At 40.4% G+C, this 21,541-nt stretch overlaps 3 protein-coding genes across 5 annotated transcripts in view; 2 read left to right on the forward strand and 1 right to left on the reverse strand.

The window, feature by feature from the left end:
- LOC138958748 (cGMP-dependent protein kinase 1-like) overlaps window positions 1-8,021 on the forward strand; it is a gene marked incomplete in the record, with an annotated part of 79,816 nt that extends 71,795 nt beyond the window's left edge. The window contains 4 exon segments of the mRNA XM_070330024.1: window positions 2,541-2,704; window positions 3,168-3,290; window positions 5,851-5,980; window positions 6,520-8,021. Of these exon segments, the coding sequence (XP_070186125.1) occupies window positions 2,541-2,704; window positions 3,168-3,290; window positions 5,851-5,980; window positions 6,520-6,618 (516 nt within the window).
- A 5,057-nt stretch (window positions 8,022-13,078) lies between these two features.
- On the reverse strand, window positions 13,079-20,825 carry LOC138958762 (DPY30 domain-containing protein 1-like). Of its 2 annotated transcripts, none has more exons than XM_070330046.1 (5): window positions 20,726-20,825; window positions 18,777-18,948; window positions 17,456-17,578; window positions 15,687-15,770; window positions 13,079-14,470 (listed from the first exon to the last, which is right to left on the reverse strand). In XM_070330046.1, exons 2-5 carry the CDS (start codon window positions 18,921-18,923, stop codon window positions 14,306-14,308), a joined length of 519 nt encoding a protein of 172 aa, XP_070186147.1. In that variant the 5' UTR covers window positions 18,924-18,948; window positions 20,726-20,825; the 3' UTR covers window positions 13,079-14,305. The 2 variants fall into 2 exon arrangements, with proteins under 2 accessions (XP_070186147.1, XP_070186148.1); XM_070330047.1 differs by lacking the exon at window positions 20,726-20,825 and adding an exon at window positions 20,124-20,141.
- Window positions 20,826-20,862: 37 nt separating this feature from the next.
- LOC138958761 (protein SPMIP2-like) overlaps window positions 20,863-21,541 on the forward strand; it is a 31,036-nt gene continuing 30,357 nt past the window's right edge. The window contains exon 1 of one of the 2 annotated variants that reach the window (XM_070330045.1): window positions 20,863-21,023. In XM_070330045.1, the coding sequence (XP_070186146.1) occupies window positions 20,936-21,023 (88 nt within the window). In that variant the 5' untranslated portion in view covers window positions 20,863-20,935. The remainder of the gene's footprint in view (window positions 21,024-21,541) is intronic. The other variant, XM_070330044.1, reaches the window with a different exon arrangement.

Raw genomic sequence — 21,541 nt, forward strand, 5'->3', positions numbered from 1 at the left:
GGGTAAGTGGGGGGGGGGGGGGGGGGGGGGAGAGGAAGAGGCAGAGAGGAAGAAAGAGAGAGAAAGAGAGAGAGAGACGCAGAGACGAAAAGCAGGAAAATCAACACTACAGACAGACAAACAGAAGACACAAACTCCAGAAAGATGATTTCACACGAACACATTCACACAGACACAAGAAAGATCCCCGTTGTCAAAGAACACAAAACAAGAAAATAAAGCCGTAGGCTGGTAAGGTACAGCCAGGGAAAGCTTACCTCTCACAATAAACACACGTGATCAGTGCACACATGTTAAATCAATCCTACATTTCCGCAACTCCTCGATCTATCCCCCATATTATACACAACAAAAGGTGTGCGGAAATCGAGACAGGTAGATTCTGTTCCTTCCAACAACACCTGACTTTCCTCTCATCGCCACCTGCAGGTACAACTGAGCCCATAAACTGTGCGGCATGCAAACATTTCCCCCTTACTACCACAGCAGTCAATCCTTTCTGCGTTTCCGCATATTTTGAGATCCACTGCGGTATCTTTTATGGTGCGGGTGTTTGGGTGTATATGTGGTGTTTTGAGAGGTATGCGGGAGGGTGTAAAACAGATATTTCCAGGTGATGCAGTGCAGCAGAACTGGGATCGATTGTGTGTGGGTGTGAGGGAGGGGTAGTGTCGGGACGGGTGGCGGGGTGGTGGTGGAAGTGGTGGTACATATCGTTTGTGTGAGAGGGATTGTGGGTGTGTTCGAGGGGATGGGAGGTGAAAATACAGCCTGTGTGAGAAACATTTTTTGTTGTTGTAATTATCTGTCTGCTTTTACACGTCTGTAGGCTTACTTCAGATACAATAGATATGTCCGGTCTGCCGATGTCAAAGTATCAAAGTGTATTCATTAATGATTCTGCCTAATGGCTCAGCATTCAAGTGGATTTACTTGAACAAAGCTAAATAAAGAGAAAATAGAATCCAATTTGCGCCGTTCGTTTCGTATGCTTTATTGAAAAAACAAAAAACAAACGGTTCCGGAAGGGACAATGGCTTCCTTTAAAAATGTACGCCCACACATAAGGCCAAGGGCTAAGATGTCTCTGTCTGTCTCTAAGTGTGTCTGTGTGTGTGTCTCTCTCTCTGTCTCTGTCTCTCTCTCTCTCTCGCTCTCGCCCTCTCTCTCTCCTAATATAAGGAAATTATAATTGTTATCATTGTCTGGCTTACCCATCATCAAAATTCCACCGACAGCCCACGAGGTCATGTGATAAATGTGTCGGCAGATTCGTGGGTTGTGAATGAACGGGCCCGCTTGTGTACGCATACGGCACGTTTTTGCAGCCACTACAAAAAAAGATGGCGAGATGGATAATGGTGGCGTAGAGCGTTGTTTGTTGTTGTGGAGTCACTGGCATAAACAACTGTCGTGTTTATCTCCGCGAACAAGGGGAGGTTTTGAGGCTTGTTCATGTGGCGAGAGACAGTCATGTTGAGGCAGTCAAGAAATATGGATGACACAGGCATCGGAGCAAAAAAACTCTCTGAAAAAGAGTGTGTGTGTGTGTGAGTGTGTGTGTGTGTGTGTCTGCTTGTCCATACATGTCTGTGTGTGGTTCTCTTTACGCTGTGCGAGAATTAACCTAAATAATCAATAACAAACATTAAACACAATTTCTTTGTGATTGTTATCATAATTCGGCAAATCATTTAGTCATTAATCAAATAAGTGGCAACATTTTCAATTTGGGTTCAGTAGGCCATTCCCTCGGGTTTACGGCCTGCAAAGCTCCTGATAAACCTTCGGGTGAAAAGCAATTAATGCCTTTCTCTAGATCAAACATTGCGTATTTGTGTTGGCCCATTGATGATTAAAAGCCTGGCGTTTGCACAAACTGCAAAGGGATTTCTAGGTCTGCAAAGTTAAATGAACGGTGCTTTTTGCAGTGCACGAAAACGTCTCTTTTGGATAGGGGAAAAAAATCAACGTGCACGAACACGCACAGGAATCATTTCTCTTACTCTCACTTTCTCATACACTCTCACTCTGTCTCTGTCTCGCTCTCTCTATCTCTAAATGTCTCTCTCTCTCTCTGCCCCCCTCTCTCTCTCTCTCTCTCTCTCTCTCTCTCTCTCTCTCACACACAGTCTCTCTCTCCATCTCTCTCACTCTCTTTCTCTGTCCGTATCTCTGTGGCTATATGTCTCTGTTTTTCACTCTGTCTCTCCCTTAATATTTTTGTCTGTCTGTCTGTCTGTCTGTCTGTCTTTTTGTCTGTCTGTATGTATGTATGTATGTATGTATGTATGTATGTATGTATGTATGCATGTATGTATGTATGTCTCTCTCTCTCTCCTCAATCTGGCACTTCACAATAGAAGTGAGAGATAAGCACACAGGCATTACCCCCTCCTCATCCCTGCTTCACCACCCCACCCCCACCCCCACCCCCACCACTCCTACAGACACACTTTTCTACTGTCGCCATTTAGGCAGCCATACGCCGCTTTCGGGGAAATAGTGAATATAACTATACATCCTTCAACTGTTCTCAGGTGGACTTTGGCTTTGCCAAGAAGGTTGGCCACGGCCGGAAGACGTGGACCTTCTGTGGGACTCCGGAGTACGTGGCTCCTGAAATCATCCTGAACAAGGGACACGACATCTCTGCGGACTACTGGTCACTGGGCATCCTCATGTATGAGCTTCTGACCGGCAGGTAAATGATTGTCATTGCGATTATCTGTTATACTTAAGCACTATGCTTGAAAACGGATCCTAAATGCCAGATATTGTATATGTCACGATTTTAAAATTGAATAACATTTGTTTAAAACAAGTATATGGCACATGAGAGACATATCCGCCGACTCATGGTCTCTGGACCCAGAACGAGAAGTTTCTGTCGACTGCTTGTCTCTGGGAATCCCAGTGTAATGAGTTCTTTACTGCCGGCAGGTTAGAACTTCGGTATCTTTTGATAACATGAATACGTGGCTGTTGTAAACGTTGTCGCGAACTCTGTTTGAGGCTTCTTCTATGACGGTGTTAAGCCGTTGGAAGAATGATATAGATTTTTACTTTGCAGCTAATGGAAGTTCATTTTTGACAGGGGCGAATGCAAAATAAGGGTGTCTCGGATACTGTGTATTTCTTCTTACACACATACTTTGTCCGTGCAGTCCGCCGTTTGCCGGAACAGATCCCATGAAGACATACAACCTGATCTTGAAGGGAGTGGACGCCGTGGATTTTCCCAGGAAGATCACCAAAAACGCCCAGAGTCTCATCAAGAAGCTCTGCAGGTAAACTATAGTTCCCGATTCTAAGACTTTAAGGTTTTAGCAATCATCTACAGGTTAACCATATTTGATATATTGATTCTTAAGACTGCAAGGTTCTAGCAACCATCAGCAGGTAACCATATTTGATAAGTTGATTCTTTAAGAATTTAAGGCTATAGCCACCTTCTGCAGGTTAGGGCAAGGCCGGGGTTGTGTTTCAGTCTATTCTGTGGGTGTTCGGCTCGCACATTCTTGCTGTCATATTTCGAGGCGAGTGTGTTTTGCCGCGAAATGTGTTTTTTTCCCATCTTAAACATAATTAACACAAATCTATCAATAAGACTTATTAGGCCGGTGTATTGTTTAACTTCTGTTCACTTGTCTGTCTCTTGTTTGTCTCTTTTTATTTTTTTATTATTTATACATGTACAAACTTACTCATAGGCGGACATACATAGGCAAGGGAATAGTCAATGGAGATTTCTATGGAGACGCAAGTACAGATCGACACACATAATTCGTCCTCCTCCTTTCTCTTCTATGCGGCCCCTCTTCTTCGTTTTCCTCCTCCCTCTCTCTCTCTCTCTCTCTCTCTCTCTCTCTCTCTCTCTCTCTCTCTCTCTCTCTCTCTCTCTCTCTCTCTCTTTCAGTCTTTCCCAACGCACCTACACTTTTTAGAACACAGAAATACAAGAGCAATGCACTTTGTTCGTCATCATTTATCGTGCACTCGTCGAACCTGCACCGGAGAAAAAGGAAATTGACCCCATTGTGTTTCTATCGCGTCCCTGCAGAAAACGTCTTTTGAAATATGAAGATCGAACGGCAATTGATTAATCACAAATGGAGGTAGCGTGTACTTTGGGGTTGACGTGTACCCAGTGATTTGTCAATTCAAGATAGCGTCACAACGACGACCAATTCCCAGCACGAACAACACTGATGGCATGCGCACGTGAACAAAAACGCTCTAAATGATTTTGCCATATCAGTGAAATGGGAAAATGTGCGAGGAGTCACCCAAGCAGCGGCGCAGTTTGTTTCGCGGATGGTGACAACATCACTGCAGCGTTTATGCCACATATATGCGTCAGCTTTGTAATTGGCAGCCTTCTTTTAGGACGGTTTTCCTACCTGCAAATAGGCTTCGTTTAACTTCTTCTTTCACTTAATTGACTAGTCATGGAAGTAAACCACTTGTTTCTCCATTGCAACTCATCTGCCTTTGTATTGACACTCTTCTACCCCTTCCCTCCCCCTCCTCTCTCTGTATCCCTCTCCATTTTTCTATCCTTCTCTATCTTTTTCTCCCCCCTCTGTCTGTCTCTGTCTCTCTCTCTGTCTCTCTCTGTGGGTCTCTCTCTCTCTCTCTCTCTCTCTCTCTCTCTCTCTCTCTCTCTCTCTCTCTCTCTCTCTCTCTCTCTCTCTATGTCGTTCTTTGTTTGTCTGCCTGTCACTATCTTTCTGTCTTTCTCTGTCTTTTCCCCTGTCTATCTGTCTGTCTGTCTGTCTATGTCTCTGTCTCTGTCTCTCTGTCTCTGTCTGTCTGTCTGTCTGTCTGTCTCTCTCTCTCTCTCTCTCTCTCTCTCTCTCTCTCTCTCTCTCTCTCTCTCTCTCCAAATCAAAACTATTAATTTAATGATAAGTGATGAAATACCATGCGACTGAGTGATCGAAGGAATCCAATTTGTGAAGCTGAGAAGCGAATAATGGTAATGTTTAATTCTCTGGAAAGCGCCTTGGAGTCCGATTTACTAATTTGTGGCTTTGGTCATTTCTTGCATCTACTTAATTATACATAGGACTGTGGTTGGTTAGGTGTGTTAAAATGATTACCGTTTTTATCTCATGAACTGCCGTCATTGTTGTTTTGATGGTGCGCTCGTTTATGTTGTTGGTCTGGTCGCTCGCAGATCCTAGCATGAATCATTATCAATATGATTTTTGTCATATATTGTTGTTTAAAATTGGTGTTTGCATTAGTATCTCATGTTATCGTTAGGATGACTGCTGGCTTAGTCTGATTAAATTAATTGTTGGAAAAATAATGTGAATAATACCTTGATTTTCGTCACTGTTCTACAAATTGGTAGTCCTAATTAAAAGTCAACATTATTAAGATCATTATGTTTATGTCTGTTGTTTTTATAATGGTGACGTTGATTGTCTGAATAACCATCATCGTCCTAATCATTGACTGATGAAAACATGCAGTGTTTAATGATTACTGACCATGTTTAGCCTCCACCTTCACCTTCTGCTTCCACTCAGTCCTGTTTTCCACCCCACTCCCACCACCCCCACTCCTTACACTTCCCTTACCGTCCTAATCCGTCTTCCTTTCCTTCTTTTCCTCATCACTCGAATAAGTTATTGTCGTTGTTATCATCATTATCATCATCATCGTCATCCTCATCTTCATCATCATCATCATCATCATCATCATCATCATCATCATCATCATCATCATCATCATCATCATCATCATCATCAACATCATCATCAACATCATCATTGATGATAACTGCATGAACTTTGTATCTTTATACTTGCTGACTCAAACCCCTGGTTGTATTTTCAGGGACAACCCCATGGAGCGTCTGGGCTACGGAAGAGGTGGAATTCGTGAGATCCAGAAACACACGTGGTTTGAGAGCTTCAACTGGGATGGCTTGAGGACTCTTTCTCTCAAGGCGCCCATTGTACCCAATGTAAGGATCTGTTTTATTTTGTTGTTTGTTTTGATCGTGTTCCATGTGTTGTGTGGTGTGAAATGGTGTAGGTTATGATAGTGGTAGAACACATTGACAAAACTGAGGCATAGTATAGACATAATAAGGCCAAGGGCAGGCACATAAAACCAAACACAAAGACACACAGACACACCAACACCCACCCACCTTCCCACGCACACACACACACACACACACACACACACACACACACACACACACACACACACACACACACACACACACAGACAATCAATCAATCAATCAATATGAGGCTTATATCGCGCGTATTCCGTGGGTACAGTTCTAAGCGCCAGGGATTTATTTTTTATTTTTTTTATTTTTATTTTATGCAATTTATATCGCGCACATATTCAAGGCGCAGGGATTTATTGACACACACACATACATACACACACAGCACTGACCCTTCACTGATCGAGAGATCTCTTCACCCCTGGACTTCGAATGGTAGCACCCGTAACTGAGTCTGACTGACGGATTTCTCTTGCCCACAGGTCAAGTCTGCACTGGACACAGCCAACTTTGATGATTACCCAGAGGAAGAGGAGAGTCCTCCCCCAGATGACCTCACAGGCTGGGACAAAGACTTCTGATGACGTCCTGTGTCCTAGGAAACGAAGATTGTGCATGCATCATGTTTACTGAGTTGTACACCAACCACTGCCTTCCTTCAGAAACAATTTGCATATCCTGGTTCAGGTAGCAAGCCTGCGGGGATAGAAGTAGTTTCTGCTAGCCCAGACCGGTTTGCAACATCATTCTCGTCCAAAGTCTCACCAGCAGGGAGAGTTGTTGGATCTTATAACAATGCTGGAGCTGTAGACACAAGTTATGGAGTCGGTGGTAGTCCTGAACAGCTCAAGTTCAGTGAAACACGCTCCAGATAAAACGTTCATTGTTGCTGCGGCTTGTGTATTATAACTACAAAATGTGCATCGTTAAATGTGAAAACGAAGTTTGTAAAACGACTGTGTTTCCTTATGGTTGAATATCATATTATGTTGTACAGATTGTATGTACATGACACACTATACTGTTTTCATGAGTAATGAAGAGCAAGTCAGTTTTGATTCCTTTTTTCCGTAAGTTTTGTGCAGTGCATTTCCTGAAGGTTTATAACCATGATTGTTACCAACTTGTTATTCGCCTTTGAAAAATATTAGAGACATGCTGCCAGTGGCAGTCAAGCCTTCTTAATTTGTACAGTCCATTTTTGTTTTAAACCATCGTTACTGCTTTTACCTTTCTCTGTTGTGTCCAGAATGTGAGAGTGGTTGAATTCTTTCTTCTTCTATTACATGTACTGTTGAATGTATGGGCGCAAGTACTTCATGAAAAAGACTTTGCTTCTATATGCTTTACGCTAGTGCATATGTTACTATGAAATTTAATCTTTGATTTGGTACCTAAAACACGTTGAGGCATACACCTTACCAAAGACTTTAACTTTAAAGAAGGTTGATAAGTTCATTCAAAGGCAGAACTTGGTTTTGCCACGCCAGTAAGAAGCGTTATTTTCAAGACTGTTTGAAGATAAAGAGACGGAAAACCACTGACCTGTAACCTAGACGTGTGTGTTGACTTGAATATTCACGTCACAGTCTTTTCTACTTGGATTCATTGAAGTGCTTGTACAGTCTAGAGACATCCTGCTTGCTGCCGCGCGAGCTGAGACATTTTTTCCTCTTTATCTTCACTGCGCTGGCTGCAAAACCCCTCCGGGCGGAGGTGTTTTCAGACACATCAGACACAGGGTGTGTATAAGTGTTGCTTGAGAACTTCAAATTGCGGTTTACGGAATGGATTCATATCCTACAGATCTCTGTGATGACAGCAATCATCAAGCAGACAGCTGAATCATTGATGGCGATTAATCAAAGGATTGTAACTGCAATCACAGGAGACTGCACGGATGGAACTCGGGATTAAACAATCTGCTGCATCTTGAGCCTTAGCTGATACATCTTGAACACGCGGCCAGTACAACTGGCCTTGACACGGAACGCGATTCAAGGGAGGCAATCTCAGTCATCTGAAAGAGGGAAATCCAAACGCAATCTGCCTTGTTCGATTTTATGTGCTTGGACGATAGAGAAAAATGAGAAAAGCAAAAGCTGGAGTCCAGTCTGGACGAAACTGTTATCAAGAACGCAGAATTGATTTTTTCTGAGGTTTTTTTTTAGCCGTAAGCGCCATTTCTCATTTCGAATTTCTCATAACTGCTGTTCACCGCAGTGAACCCAACAAAGGGGCCTCACTCTGGAAGAGTTTCCTGCTCCGATAAACATGGCGCTTACGGCTAAAAAAAACTCAGAAAAAATCAATTCTGCGTTCTTGATAGCAGTTTCGTCCAGACTGGACTCCAGCTTTTGCTTTTCTTATTTTTCTCTATCGTCCAAGCCCATAAAATCGAACAAGGCGGATTGCGTTTGGATTTCCCTCTTTCAGATGACTGAGATTGCCCCCCTTGAATCGTTCCGTGTCAAGGCCAGTTGTACTGGCCGCGTGTTCAAGATGTAGCTGATACGCCTTTTCTGGCAGGAAAGGTCAAGATTACACTTGGCAGGAAAGGTCAAGATTTATCTGGGAAGAAAAGAAGCTGCACAGACACAACAGCACAGTGGGTGCACGTCCTTTCATCACGCCTGATGCTGAAATAATCATAGTAACAGTTTGTTCTGAAAGAGTGCACAATATGTCCAAAAACTGTTGACCTTTAGTACCTGATCTCCGTGTTCAACAATACGTTCAGAATGGAAACCTACCTGTGTTTTTCGATTGCAGGCTCTGCAGACTGTGTTCATACGTGCACACCAAATTCGGATTGCAGGGACACACACACGTGGTTTTTAAAACTGGGCGTTCTAGAATGTTAATACCCAGTTAAAAACGTGATGAAGCATTTGTTCTTTCTAATAAGAACATGATTGTTACCCATACCTGTGAGTATTTTATAATGTTTTTGGATCCTAGCTGTACACATCAATCTTGTCATGATAATCATCACGCTGCCTTTGATTGATAAAAAGGGATGTGTTTTTTTGCAAATATGTCAAATCTTTCCGCCGCCCAAACTGCAGTCGTGAGTAGAAACGTGGAAGCAGTCGCAATGGTGTAAAACCATTTTTTTCCTATCATATCTGTCTTGGTCTCAGGAATATTTAAACAATGTATTCAAAAATGATTGTATAAATTACTCATTTAGAATTTTCCAATAGATTATTTGCTTATAGGTGTTTTCTGCTTTCTGTCTTTTGCTTTACTCTGCTTCCCTGAAATTTATTTTTAAGAAGAAATGGTCTCATCTGTAATGCCATACCAATCATTTTAAATCTGCAAAACAACAAAATATTAATGTCAGTTCTTGGTACATATATCAGTGTTTAAAATTAAGTCATGTCATATAGGGTATGGGTGTTTGTTTTTCCTTTTCTCGAGAAAGGATTAATTTAGTCTTTCTTGGCTTTTTGTGTCTTTACATATTAGACACATGATTTCTGTGTTTATCAGGTGAAATGCACTTGTAGCTGTCTAAAAAAAAAAAGACACAAAACAAGTGTTTTTGATAACTTCAGAAGCGCTATACTCTAAGAAACACTCACTCAAAAGATCGAGCCACACATGGCAGTGCATGACTAAGTTATGCTGCAAGCTTAAGCCAGAAGTTTGTCCACCAATTCTGTAATTTTGTTCTTTTAAGCTTTTGATGCTTTTTTCTTGTTCTGAATATCAAATTGTAACTAGCATAGGCTATTATCATTTATTTTGTTTGTTTGTGTGTGTGGGTGTGTGTGTATGCATGCATTCGTGCATATCTATGAGCGTACAATGTCATGTTTGTGTGTGTGTGTGTGTATGTGTGTGTGTGTGTATGTGTGTGTGTGTGTGTGTGTGTGTGTGTGTGTGTGTGTGTGTGTGTGTGTGTGTGCGTAAGGGCTAGCTTTTTGCTCTTACTTATCATTATTAAAGCTTTGGAATGACAGCAGTAGGGTGTGACATGTTTGTTATAAACCTGAACCTTTTGCTGTCAAAAAAAGGTTTGTTTATTTTGCCGTGCTGCTTCTAGTTTTGACAGATGATCTCTGCTATATTACCTACTCGTTAAATGACAATCCTTTACAACACATCTAAGTCATACCAATATTTCTGTCAGTGTAATAATTTTTTCCCTCTTCTACACACACAAAGTTGATTAAAAGTTTAGAACTGATGTATTCTCATTTCTTCAAACACATATAGTTTCCCTTGTGTCTTTGTGACATACATGTATCCGGAACGTGGAAGGTCTCTGCAAATGCTTTGAACTTTGATGTTGCTCAGAAAGTTCACAGTATAGTTAAACTTTGTTTGGGGTTTCCTCTGTTTGTGTTCCAGTCATATTATTACAACCGCTGTTACCTGTATTAGCAAAACCACTATCAAAACAAGACACGCTTGTGTACGTGTGTTCATGATGATACTGAAATGGAAGCATCATGCTCACCAAGATTGGGACTTGTACTGCAGTGCACGGCTTTCATGTTGTGGTCTTAAAGGTATTTTCCTTCCGGCCTACACATTCATGTTCACAGCACCAGATCTATCCAGGCTTTCACATGGAATAAGAGCATTCTTCCACTTGGACAAATACCAACAATCAATAGCTTGGCTGCATTCTGTGCAGAGCGGGATTTTTGTGTGTGACTGATTTAATTTAACAGATTACTATTGGTGTCAATTTCAAAATTAATTAAAAAAAATAAAAAAATATCTGCACAGTCATGCATGATTTTTTTTTGTTTTGTTTTTTTGTATTCACTTTAAGGATGCTCGTATCCCGAGCCACCCCCCGCGGGTTAGGGGGAAGAATTTACCCGATGCTGGGGAGCATGTCGTAAGAGGTGACTAACGGATTCTGTTTCTCCTTTTACCCTTGTTAAGTGTTTCTTGTATAGAATATAGTCAATTTTTTTAAAGATTTTAGTCAAGCAGTATGTAAGAAATGTTAAGTCCTTTGTACTGGAAACTTGCATTCTCCCATGCAGTAAGGTAATATATTGTACTACGTTGCAAGCCCCTGGAGCAAATTTTTGATTAGTGCTTTTGTGAACAAGAAACAATTAATTGACAAGTGGCTCTATCCCGTCCGTCAGGTCTAAATTGCCTATATTGGACATGAATTGGTTTATACGATAAACGACTCTGATCATCAGCATTCCTTGATTATCATGGTAACGATTTCAGAAATGTTCCTGTGGAACTCCGGGAAGTGTTTGGTTTTTTAATGTGTATATGTATCAAGTAAATCAATGTCTTCCATTTCTGAGTGATATCTCCTCAAAAGAAACAATACAACTTATGTATTTCCTGTGAAGTAATGTATGTAATTGATGTCAAACATTTCATATGTAACTATGTTTGGACAGAGACTGAACCATGTAGTTCTGCTTGGAGTTTTGTTTGTATACATGCTTGTTCCCTTTTTAAATAGACATAGCATCTTTGTTCTGAGTATGATATAGTTGAAGAGACTGTGTGTTTGAAAGAGAGACAAATAGTATGTTATGATGACTGTGCACAAATGTGTATGTTAACATGTTGCAGAAGCATATGCCCAAGAGAAACGGTCGATTTAGAATGTTAATTGTTAAGATGACTTTAGCCTCTTCATAGCTGACTTTGACTGTAAAATGCAAATACAGAAAATGTTACCAGATATTAATCATAGCAGACTATCAGTAGAATTTTAATTTGTGTTGGTTTACATGTTTTTTTAAAAATTTTTAAATTTTTTTTAGGATACATTCTCATCATATAATACTTTTCACCCTATTTTGTTTGTTTGTTTGTAAATCGCATTCTAACTGATAATCTTTCTTTAGAATTAGTTTTCATATCTTGAATGCAACATTAATAAAAACAAAAACAAAAAAACAATAATAATATTTAAAAAACATTATTATTATTATTTTTAATTTTTTTATTTTTTTTTCTACATACAATCAAGTAATGTTGTTAAAAACATTAATCCTCCTACGCTAAACTTTTCACAAACCTTATCAATACATTACATTATACATTATCATCTGTCTTTTGTAGTTCTGGACTGTTGACAATTAATAGCCATTCCTGTGATTTGATCAGTGTATTCAGGTGGAAAGCAATTGTTAGTCACAATTAATCGACCAGTATCTCTGTCCATTAATTGTCATTTCCCGTCCAGCTATGTCCATATCTATACACACTGCATTTTAATTAACAACCACAATTAATTGTTCTTTTAGAAAAGTTCATTTCCACATGAGAAAACAAAATTGGTTGGAAAAATGGCAACTCTGCTGCTTTTGTTGATATTTAAAGTCTTAATCGTACAAGATTTTACATCTGTGTTATTGTTTACCCTGACAAGGTTTAAACGTATGTTGTGCTTTGGCAATCTTTTTTTAACATTTTGTTATTATTGCAAATTGTCAATTAAAAAGACATTTCTGTTGCTTGTTATAAAACACAAATCACGGTTCTTCGGTTATTAAAGGCTTCATTTACCGCTACAGATGGCTGTAAACATATACCAAGGAGGGACTGATACAAGTTACAATTTGCTAAACTTTCAACAGTCTGTCAAAACTGGTGATCGTGATGAAACAAGAAATACGATTTTTGTGAGAAAAACACAAAATTGGGTTTAGCCTCAAGAATCTGCATCTTACTAAATCTAAAATCATTTTTCCAAATAAATAATTTGCAAATGTGTTTTATTGTTTACACTCAGAGCTCTGAATTGTCTTGTGTCTTAATTGTATTCATGACTGCAACTCAATGCCTTCACTTTGTCTGAGTGAACCGATGAATAAACCAGTCCTGTCAAAGGGACATTTGGCTTTAATATAAGGCACACGCCATGGCGAGTTAACATTTCAGCTCACCATCACAGATGTGGCCAGGCTTTTACATGGAATAAGACTATCCCTTCACTTGGTTATATACCAAAAATGAACAGCCTGGGTGCTCTCTTAATTGCACAGCAGGAATATTTTGATGAATTAATTTTGTAATAACCATCAGTTGCTTTAAAACAAAAAAATGTTTTTGCATGTATGTAAGCGGAGGGATGGCGGTATATCATGTGAAAGCCTGACCAAAACCCAACTGGTGAGCCAAACAGTTTTCACTAGTAGTAGTGTGCCTTGAAGGCAATCTGTGTTAAGCTTCAACCCCTGTGATTGTGTAAATGTGTGCAGAGTGGGTTTTAGAAGACTGAGTAGATGAGAAAGTTGAAATACATGTAGAGCTGAATGAGTTTGTCTTTTTCATGTAACCTTGCATTATAATGTGCCTTTCAAATCATTGAGGACTTTTCACAAATGTGGCTGATGGGTCGAAATAAAAAAAGATTATGATACAGAATGGGACTTGGGGATGTTTTGAATTAGAGAGAGAAAAAGAAATGTGTTAGAATTTAAAATGTGTTGGAAAGAGGGGTTAAGTGAGAGGAAAGAAAGAGGAAGATTGTGTGCACGTGCATAGACTTTCTAGTCTGTGTGTGTCTCTATTTCTTTCTGTCTCTCTCACTGTGTGTGTGTATGTGTGTGTGATTGCGCATTTTTTCAGATTATGCATTTTATAAGCCTTCACCACACCCACTATTACCTCCTACATTAATTTTCCATCAAATTACAACATAAAAGCACACATCAACATTAATGCAGGACAGTTTTTAACATGTTTATTTACAAAATTAAATTCAGTTACATTTATTAACACATTACTAATCTTTTCTTTATGAACAGCTACACATGTATTTACACATTATTATTGTTTTCTTTATGTTCTATTTTTAGTCCTGTGTAAGGTTGTCAAAACATGACTAATTATGTTGATTGACATGATAAACATCTTTGAAATGCAATGAAACAATGTTATAATACTTTTCAAAGACATATAAAAGCAGTTGTTGTTCAGCAAAACCGGTAAGATATTCAAGATGAATACAACACAAAAACTGAAGAATGTAAACAAAATTGAAATCATGTTGCATTTCCAATGTTTGGTTTATGCTTTGAACTGTATTCCTGATCTTTATCCTTTGTTGTGAAATGCTAATTCCAGTGTTGCACATATAATCATACAATACATGAACACCATACATTACAAAGCACCAAACACACTCACACATACGATTAAAAAAAAAAGTCTGTGAACACACCGCCTTGCATTGCCGAGAGAGGAAAACAATCCAGGCAATAAACTCAATATCATTTAAAGGGGCACAACTGCACAATAACGACAAGACAATTAGGACTATTCAGTAGTCTCCCCTCCTTCAGCCGGTGCCTCTTCCGCCGGTGCTGCTGCTTCCTCCTCTGCAGCCGGTGCTTCCACGTCTGCGGCAGGTGCCTCCCCCTCCTCCCCTCCTTCTGCTGGCTTCTCTGCCCCTGCCTCTCCTTCTTCACCCCCCTCTGCAGGCTGTCGATGAAACAGCGGTGAGTCACGAAATATAAGCGTTCGCTTGAGTTCGTGTCCCTATTATTTCTCATTTTAATATAATATTGTACATGTATCACGTTTAATTGAATAAAACCTTGTTTAAACCAAACAGAGGTGAGTTACTTTATCTCCATGTAATTTCATCTGTCATTTTCATTAGTGTGTTGTCCCATTGCTGGGATCTATAAACAGAGGTTTTATTGGATTTAGTATTGAGGATTTTAAAAGAGAGGTTTCAATTAAATGTTCTTCCCTGCCCCTCCTCTCCCAAAACAAAACAGAACATGTTCATGTCACACATCAGGAATACAGAGTGTTCTATTGAAAAGGCATATAACAGCTACAGGTCAAGGATGTACATGTTAGGGAGTTGTGGTCAAATATACTGTTGGCATTAATTTTAATTAATTATCAAACTTTAAAGGGAATAGTATATGTAATTAAAACATTGCATGCACACCTAAGTGCATTGCTTACCCTAGTTTCTTCCTCATGCTAATTTCATATGCAGAAAGTGAATCCTAAAAAGGTACAGTTAGTGGAACCCCCCTTTTACCACCCTCAAATTTAAGACTCTCCCCTTTTAAGACTTTCCTTTTTCAGATTATCTGTTCATTTAGTCTCTGTAAAATTACTTTCATGTTAATTTAAGACTCCCTACTTTGAAGACCCTATTTACTCCGATTTTTTGATGTCTTAAAATGGGGGTTCCGCTGTATATGGACACAGATATTAACTGAAGGGACTGGGTGGCCGAGTGGTAACGCACTTGCGCTCGGAAGCGAGAGGTTGCGTGTTCAGGCCTGGGTCAGGCCGCAATTTTCTCCCCCCTTTCCTAACCTAGGTGGTGGGTTCAAGTGCTAGTCTTTCGGATGAGACGAAAAACCGAGGTCCTGTGTACACTACATTGGGGTGTGCACGTTAAAGATCCCACGATTGACAAAAGGGTCTTTCCTGGCAAAATTGTATAGACATATAAAAAATGTCCACCAAATACCCGTGTGACTTGGAATAATAGGCCGTGAAAAGTATATACTCGCCTAACATGCTTGAGATTTACTGGCCGATGTGAATGCGTGATATATTGTGTAAAAATTTCCATCTCACACGGCAAATTGTAAACGCCATGAGCCTCCCCTCTGGGAGGGTATGTGCGTAGAAATACTCACTAATAAATAAAAAATAATAAACTGACCGGTACATATGGTTCCTCCCTCTCCTCCACTGTAATCAATTTTAACGCTGAAGCTGCCTCACGTGCCCTCTGCTCCTCCTCCTCCTGTAAACAAATGCATTAAGACTGATAGAAATGTTGAATTCTATGCAGGAGGAATAAAGTGCCTGTCTGAGTGAATGCAGAAGAAGAAGAAGTGTACACTACATTGGGGTGTGCACATTAAAGATCCCACGATTGACAAAAGGGTCTTTCCTGGCAAAATTGTATAGGCATAGATAAAAAATGTCCACCAAATACCCGTGTGACTTGGAATAATAGGCCGTGAAAAGTTAATATTCGCTGTAATGGCTTGAGATTTACTGGCCAATGTGAATGCGTGATATACTGTGTAAAAAATTCCATCTCACATGGCAGAAATTAATATGTAAAGCGCTTAGAGAACGTCAAGCGCTATATAAATCTCCCATATAAATAAATAAAGAAAGAAAGAAGAATTCTATGTTTCCCGGCAGAAAGTAATTTGCCGAAGTATGGGATTTTTATACTTATAGCATTGCGACAAGAACCTGGCTTTTTTACATTTAGTCAAGTTTTGACTAAATGTTTTAACGTAGAGGGGGGAATCGAGACGAGGGTCGTGGTGTATGTGCGTGTGCGTGTGTGTGTGTGTCTGTGTGTGTGTGTGTGTGTGTAGAGCGATTCAGACTAAACTACTGGACCGATCTTTATGAAATTTGACATGAGAGTTCCTGGGTATGAAATCCCCGAACGTTTTTTTCATTTTTTTGATAAATGTCTTTGATGACGTCATATCCGGCTTTTCGTGAAAGTTGAGGCGGCACTGTCACGCTCTCATTTTTCAACCAAATTGGTTGAAATTTTGGTCGGGTAATGTTCGACGAAGCCCGGACTTCGGTATTGCATTTCAGCGTGGTGGCTCAAAAATTATTTGATGACTTTGGTCATTAAAAATCTGAAAATTGTAAAAAAAATATGTTTTTTTATAAAACGATCCAAATTTACGTTTATCTTATTCTCCATCATTTGCTGATTCCAAAAACATATAAATATGTTATATTCGGATTAACAACAAGCTCTGAAAATTAAATATATAAAAATTATTATCAAAATTAAATTTTTCAAATCAATTTAAAAACACTTTCATCTTATTCCTTGTCGGTTCCTGATTCCAAAAACATATAGATATGATATGTTTGGATTAAAAACACGCTCAGAAAGTTAAAACGAAGAGAGGTACAGAAAAGCGTGCTATCCTTCCCAGCGCAACTACTACCCCGCTCTTCTTGTCAATTTCACAGCCTATGCCGTGAGCGGTGGACTGACGATGCTACGAGTATACGGTCTTGCTGCGTTGCATTGCGTTCAGTTTCATTCTGTGAGTTCGACAGCTACTTGACTGAATGTTGTATTTTCGCCTTACGCGGCTTGTTTAATTTTATATTTATTATCTAAGACTGTACTTCTGGCCAGTTATTGGTCAATTACTGACAAAAACTTTTTCCAAACAACTTTTGTGTACATGTAATAATGTAGCATTGCAGCAGCTCTAAATCACGTTCCTTTTGTTTTGAAAAATGAAAAAAGATACAGAGATGCATGCATACAGGAAAACAAAAAGCATGCACATAAACACACATGCACACACACACGCACACACACTCACAAACATACAAAAACACACAAACACTCACACACACATACATGTGTACAAAAAATACCACATATACATACAAAAACACACACACATACACAAATATCAGCATTACCTTTTTCCTCTCTGCCTCAATCTCAGCCAGCCGTTCAGCCTCCTCCCTCATGCGTTCTTGTCGTTCCAGCTGCAGTTCATATTCCTGCTGTTCCCTGACCAGCTGTTCAGCCTCTGCTTTCACCTGGAAACATTCAAAATTAAATCTGTTTCACAATATGTCCCATGTGTGATGAACTGCTTGAGTTTTGTCAAGTACAGTAGTACCTGCCATATCCGGTCACCCATTAGTCATTGCAAAGGTGACCGCAAATATCAGGTGGCCGTTCATTACAGGCCCCCTCCTCCTCCAAAAAAACCCAAAAAACACGATCAAGTTTTCATGAAGAAAAGAAAGCGATCATCCACGAGCCGCCGATTCATTGTCTCTGTTAGTTTTGCTTTCGTTTATACATCTTAATTATTTGCGTGTTTAACTCGATCGTCTTGGCTAAGCTATTGTTTCGTATGTTTCTATGTGTGTTGTTTGGATTATTATATATGTATTTGAGTGTCAGATAAACAAGTGTTTCAAACTCACATCAGCTGTGATCGATCCGGAAGTGACTGCCGTAAATGTACATGTATGCACATGTCTGTATTTACAGTTTGCGCATGCGTAAGTATTCATGTCGTCTGCTCGTGCTGTGCCGTCTGTGCACACAACACACACACACACACACACACACACACACACCACAGGCGCTCGCCCGCGAAAGTGACAAGTGGCCGTTAAGTGGCCGCTCCTGTCGAGTAAGAGGGGCACCTTAGGGCAAAAATCAGTGACCGTTGACCGCGTCAGACAGGTTAACGGCCATTAAGAGTCAATTATAGAAGGAAAACTCATTAGTCATGGGAAAGCTGGCCGCTCCGGGTAGGTTCACGCCCACGAAAGGGCCGGAAATGGAAGGGACTACTGTAGGAGTATTTTTTATCCATTTTGTGTGTGTGTGTGTATGACTGTGTTTGTGTTATGTGTATGTCTATGTGTGTTTGTGCGTATGACTAAATTTGTGTGTGTGTGTGTGATGTGTGTGTGTGTGCATGCGTTTGTGTGTGTTTGTGTGCATGTGTCTGTCTGTCTGTACATCATTGTGTCAGTCAGTGTGCACAGCCTTTGCTAATATAAGCACACATGTTAAAGATCCCATGCTCACCCATAAACATGTAAAAGAAGGTGTGGTGGCACAACATATGGATAGACACCATAGATAACCCCTGTATACAGGTCAAACATCACAAATAAAATTACCAGAACATTGCGTTCTTTCTCTTTAAGGGTGACTAAAGTATCACAGAAAAGACTGAGCAAGGCAGATGCAAATGATATTATGTACTCTTACCGATTCTTCATATTTCCTGTTAGCTGTGAACTTGTAGAGCCAGTGTGCGATGAACTCAATGGGATCATACGGTCGCTTCTCTGCAACTTCTGCCAAACATCTTTGCAAGGGTTTCCCCATTTCACGCTTCAGGTATCCTGCATCCATGGTGTGTGTTCACTAAACTACAAAGCTGCACATAAATAGCAAAGGCAAAAACAATCAGTCCTGAGTTTGGCCAAATCTGACACAGTTAGACTTATACTGACATTCCAAAATCAAGAATCACAAAACAAGAAATTATGTTAGTTACTGACTAGAACTAACTTTAACAGACATTTCTGATTTTGACCAATTAACTGATCACTGACCAACACTCCCCAGGGCGGGGATGTAGCTCAGTCGGTAGCGCGCTGGATTTGTATCCAGTTGGCCGCTGTCAGCATGAGTTCGTCCCCACGTTCGGCGAGAGATTTATTTCTCAGAGTCAACTTAGTGTGCAGACTCTCCTCGGTGTCCGAACACCCCCGTGTGTACACACAAGCACAAGACCAAGTGTGCACGAAAAAGATCCTGTAATCCATGTCAGAGTTCGGTGGGTTATAGAAACATGAAAATACCCAGCATGCTTCCTCCGAAAGCGGCGTATGGCTGCCTAAATGGCGGGGTAAAAACGGTCTTACACATAAAAGCCGTGGGAGTTTCAGCCCATCAGAGACATACTATCTATGTCTCTGAGCCCATGAACGAACAAACAAACCAACACTCCCTTAAATTTCTATGAGCTATAAGGCCAAAATAAAAAAAAGTTGTATGTTTCTGGTCACCCGACCCTACCTAGTGTACGCTTTCCCGCCGAGCCTAGACTTTTTTTTATTGCATTTGTAAAAAAAAAAGAAGAAAAAAAGCGCGTCAAAACAAAAGTAACAGACGGCAGACGACACAAGGGGGATAACCCCGCATCCCTTTTGTCTCATTTGTTTTGTAATGTGTTGTCTTTCTTTTTGTATAGTAAGTCCAGTCTCTTTTGCGTCACTGTATAGTTATTTTTTACCCTGACCCCCCCCCCCCCCCCCCAAAAAAAAAAAAAAAATCCCTACCTACCTACCCTATTTTTTGTAGCCATGTTACCAGAAACATACAACTTTTTTTCTTTTTTTTGTTGTGCATAACCACTGAAGCATGCACACAGGTTGATAATAAAAATTGAAAGTTTTGATTAACTGATGAAGCCTATGGATACATAAACTATAAGCACCTGGCGGCGGATGAAAACCCCGTCAATGCTTTTTGACATATCTATATCGTATTCCTTAGAACTGATCCATCCTCCACAGATTTGACCATTTACAACACGTACACACTCACATCACGGCATCTGAGCTCACGGCGGATGCGTACGTAGAACTTTCAGTTCCCGACATTTAGTCTGTCTGAATTATCTTTCAATCTCTTCTGCGCAATACCCTTGTCGTACACTGTGACAAAGGCCGCCTTAATAACTGGGTGCCCATCAAAACCACGCGCTCTACAAAGCTAGCAAACTGATCCCAGGTTCGGCGGAAATTTATTTCAGAGTCAACTTTGTGTGCAGACTCTCTTCGGTGTCCGAACCCTCCCCCCGTGTACACTACATTGGGTGTGCACGTTAAAGATCCCACGATTGACAAAAGGGTCTTTCCTGGCAAAATTGCTTAGGCACAGTTAATAATTGTCTGCAGAATCTTCACCTTGATGAAGGCGGCAGTCTAAAGAAAGAAGAAGAAGAAGAACTGACGTTGCATGAAAAAGTTCAAAAACGTGAAAAACACGAACGCTCTCCATCCACACACTTCGATCGTTCGGGTCAAAGTCATTTCAAAGAAAAAGTTGCTTCTCGTTTTGAAGATGTATACCCAAAGCTGACAGATCTTACACACAAACGGACATATACTTATCTAATTCCGTCCTAAATTAAGCAATGAACTTACGACAAAGTCGAAGAGTTGATCAACACATCAAACATGTGTAGCCTCGTTCCGGATCACTTCGCTGCTTCCTTAGAAACGCGCTAAGCCAATCGCGTGAGGCGTACTAGAGTACACGCTGTCGACACTTCCTCGATGTCGAACGGCAGCCACAAAAGTTTCCCGTAGGCTGTGTGAGGGGTGGTGGAAAGGTGTGAACTACATCTCTCAACAATGGTTGGAGGACAGAGTCAACTTTTGCCTCCACACTTTTCAGTCAATTGTTTTCCTGGTGCAGATCGTAGCCAGGTGATATTTTCAGGTGAGTAGAAGTTTGCGAGTCTGTTGGAAAAGTTCGTCTGCTACTTTGGCTAATGACATGATCGACCTCAACAAAAGGCACGATGATCCGTTTTCACGCGAAGTGCCAGAGAAACAATACACGCTCAGACAAGTATGAAAAACACATACTTTTTATCAGAATGGTTTGCCCTGTTACTAATAAGTGAAAGAGCGGCGCTATCTCCGCACCACAGAGTTGCTTTGCCGACTAATCACTGATTCGATCGTACCTTTGACATATTTTCAAGTTCCAATACTTGACTAGTGACGTGCATCTTTACAATTTACGCAACATCCCTGAATTATGACGTTTTTCAAGAATCTTCGGTAGTTAACTGGATGCTGTGTCCGTGTGTCGTGTCTGAATGTGTTCAACTCTTGTGCTTTGGCATTGCTTCCAGACGACTGTGTTTCTGTGCTTTTGTGTCAGGGTGAACAAAAGACTGTGAATTCAAGCGTGTTGTCAATTGTACGTATACGAATGGAATCAGCGGCTTA

The sequence above is a fragment of the Littorina saxatilis genome, linkage group LG2 (assembly GCF_037325665.1).
Source record: "Littorina saxatilis isolate snail1 linkage group LG2, US_GU_Lsax_2.0, whole genome shotgun sequence".
In the NCBI taxonomy this organism is placed as follows: Eukaryota; Metazoa; Mollusca; class Gastropoda; order Littorinimorpha; family Littorinidae; genus Littorina; species Littorina saxatilis.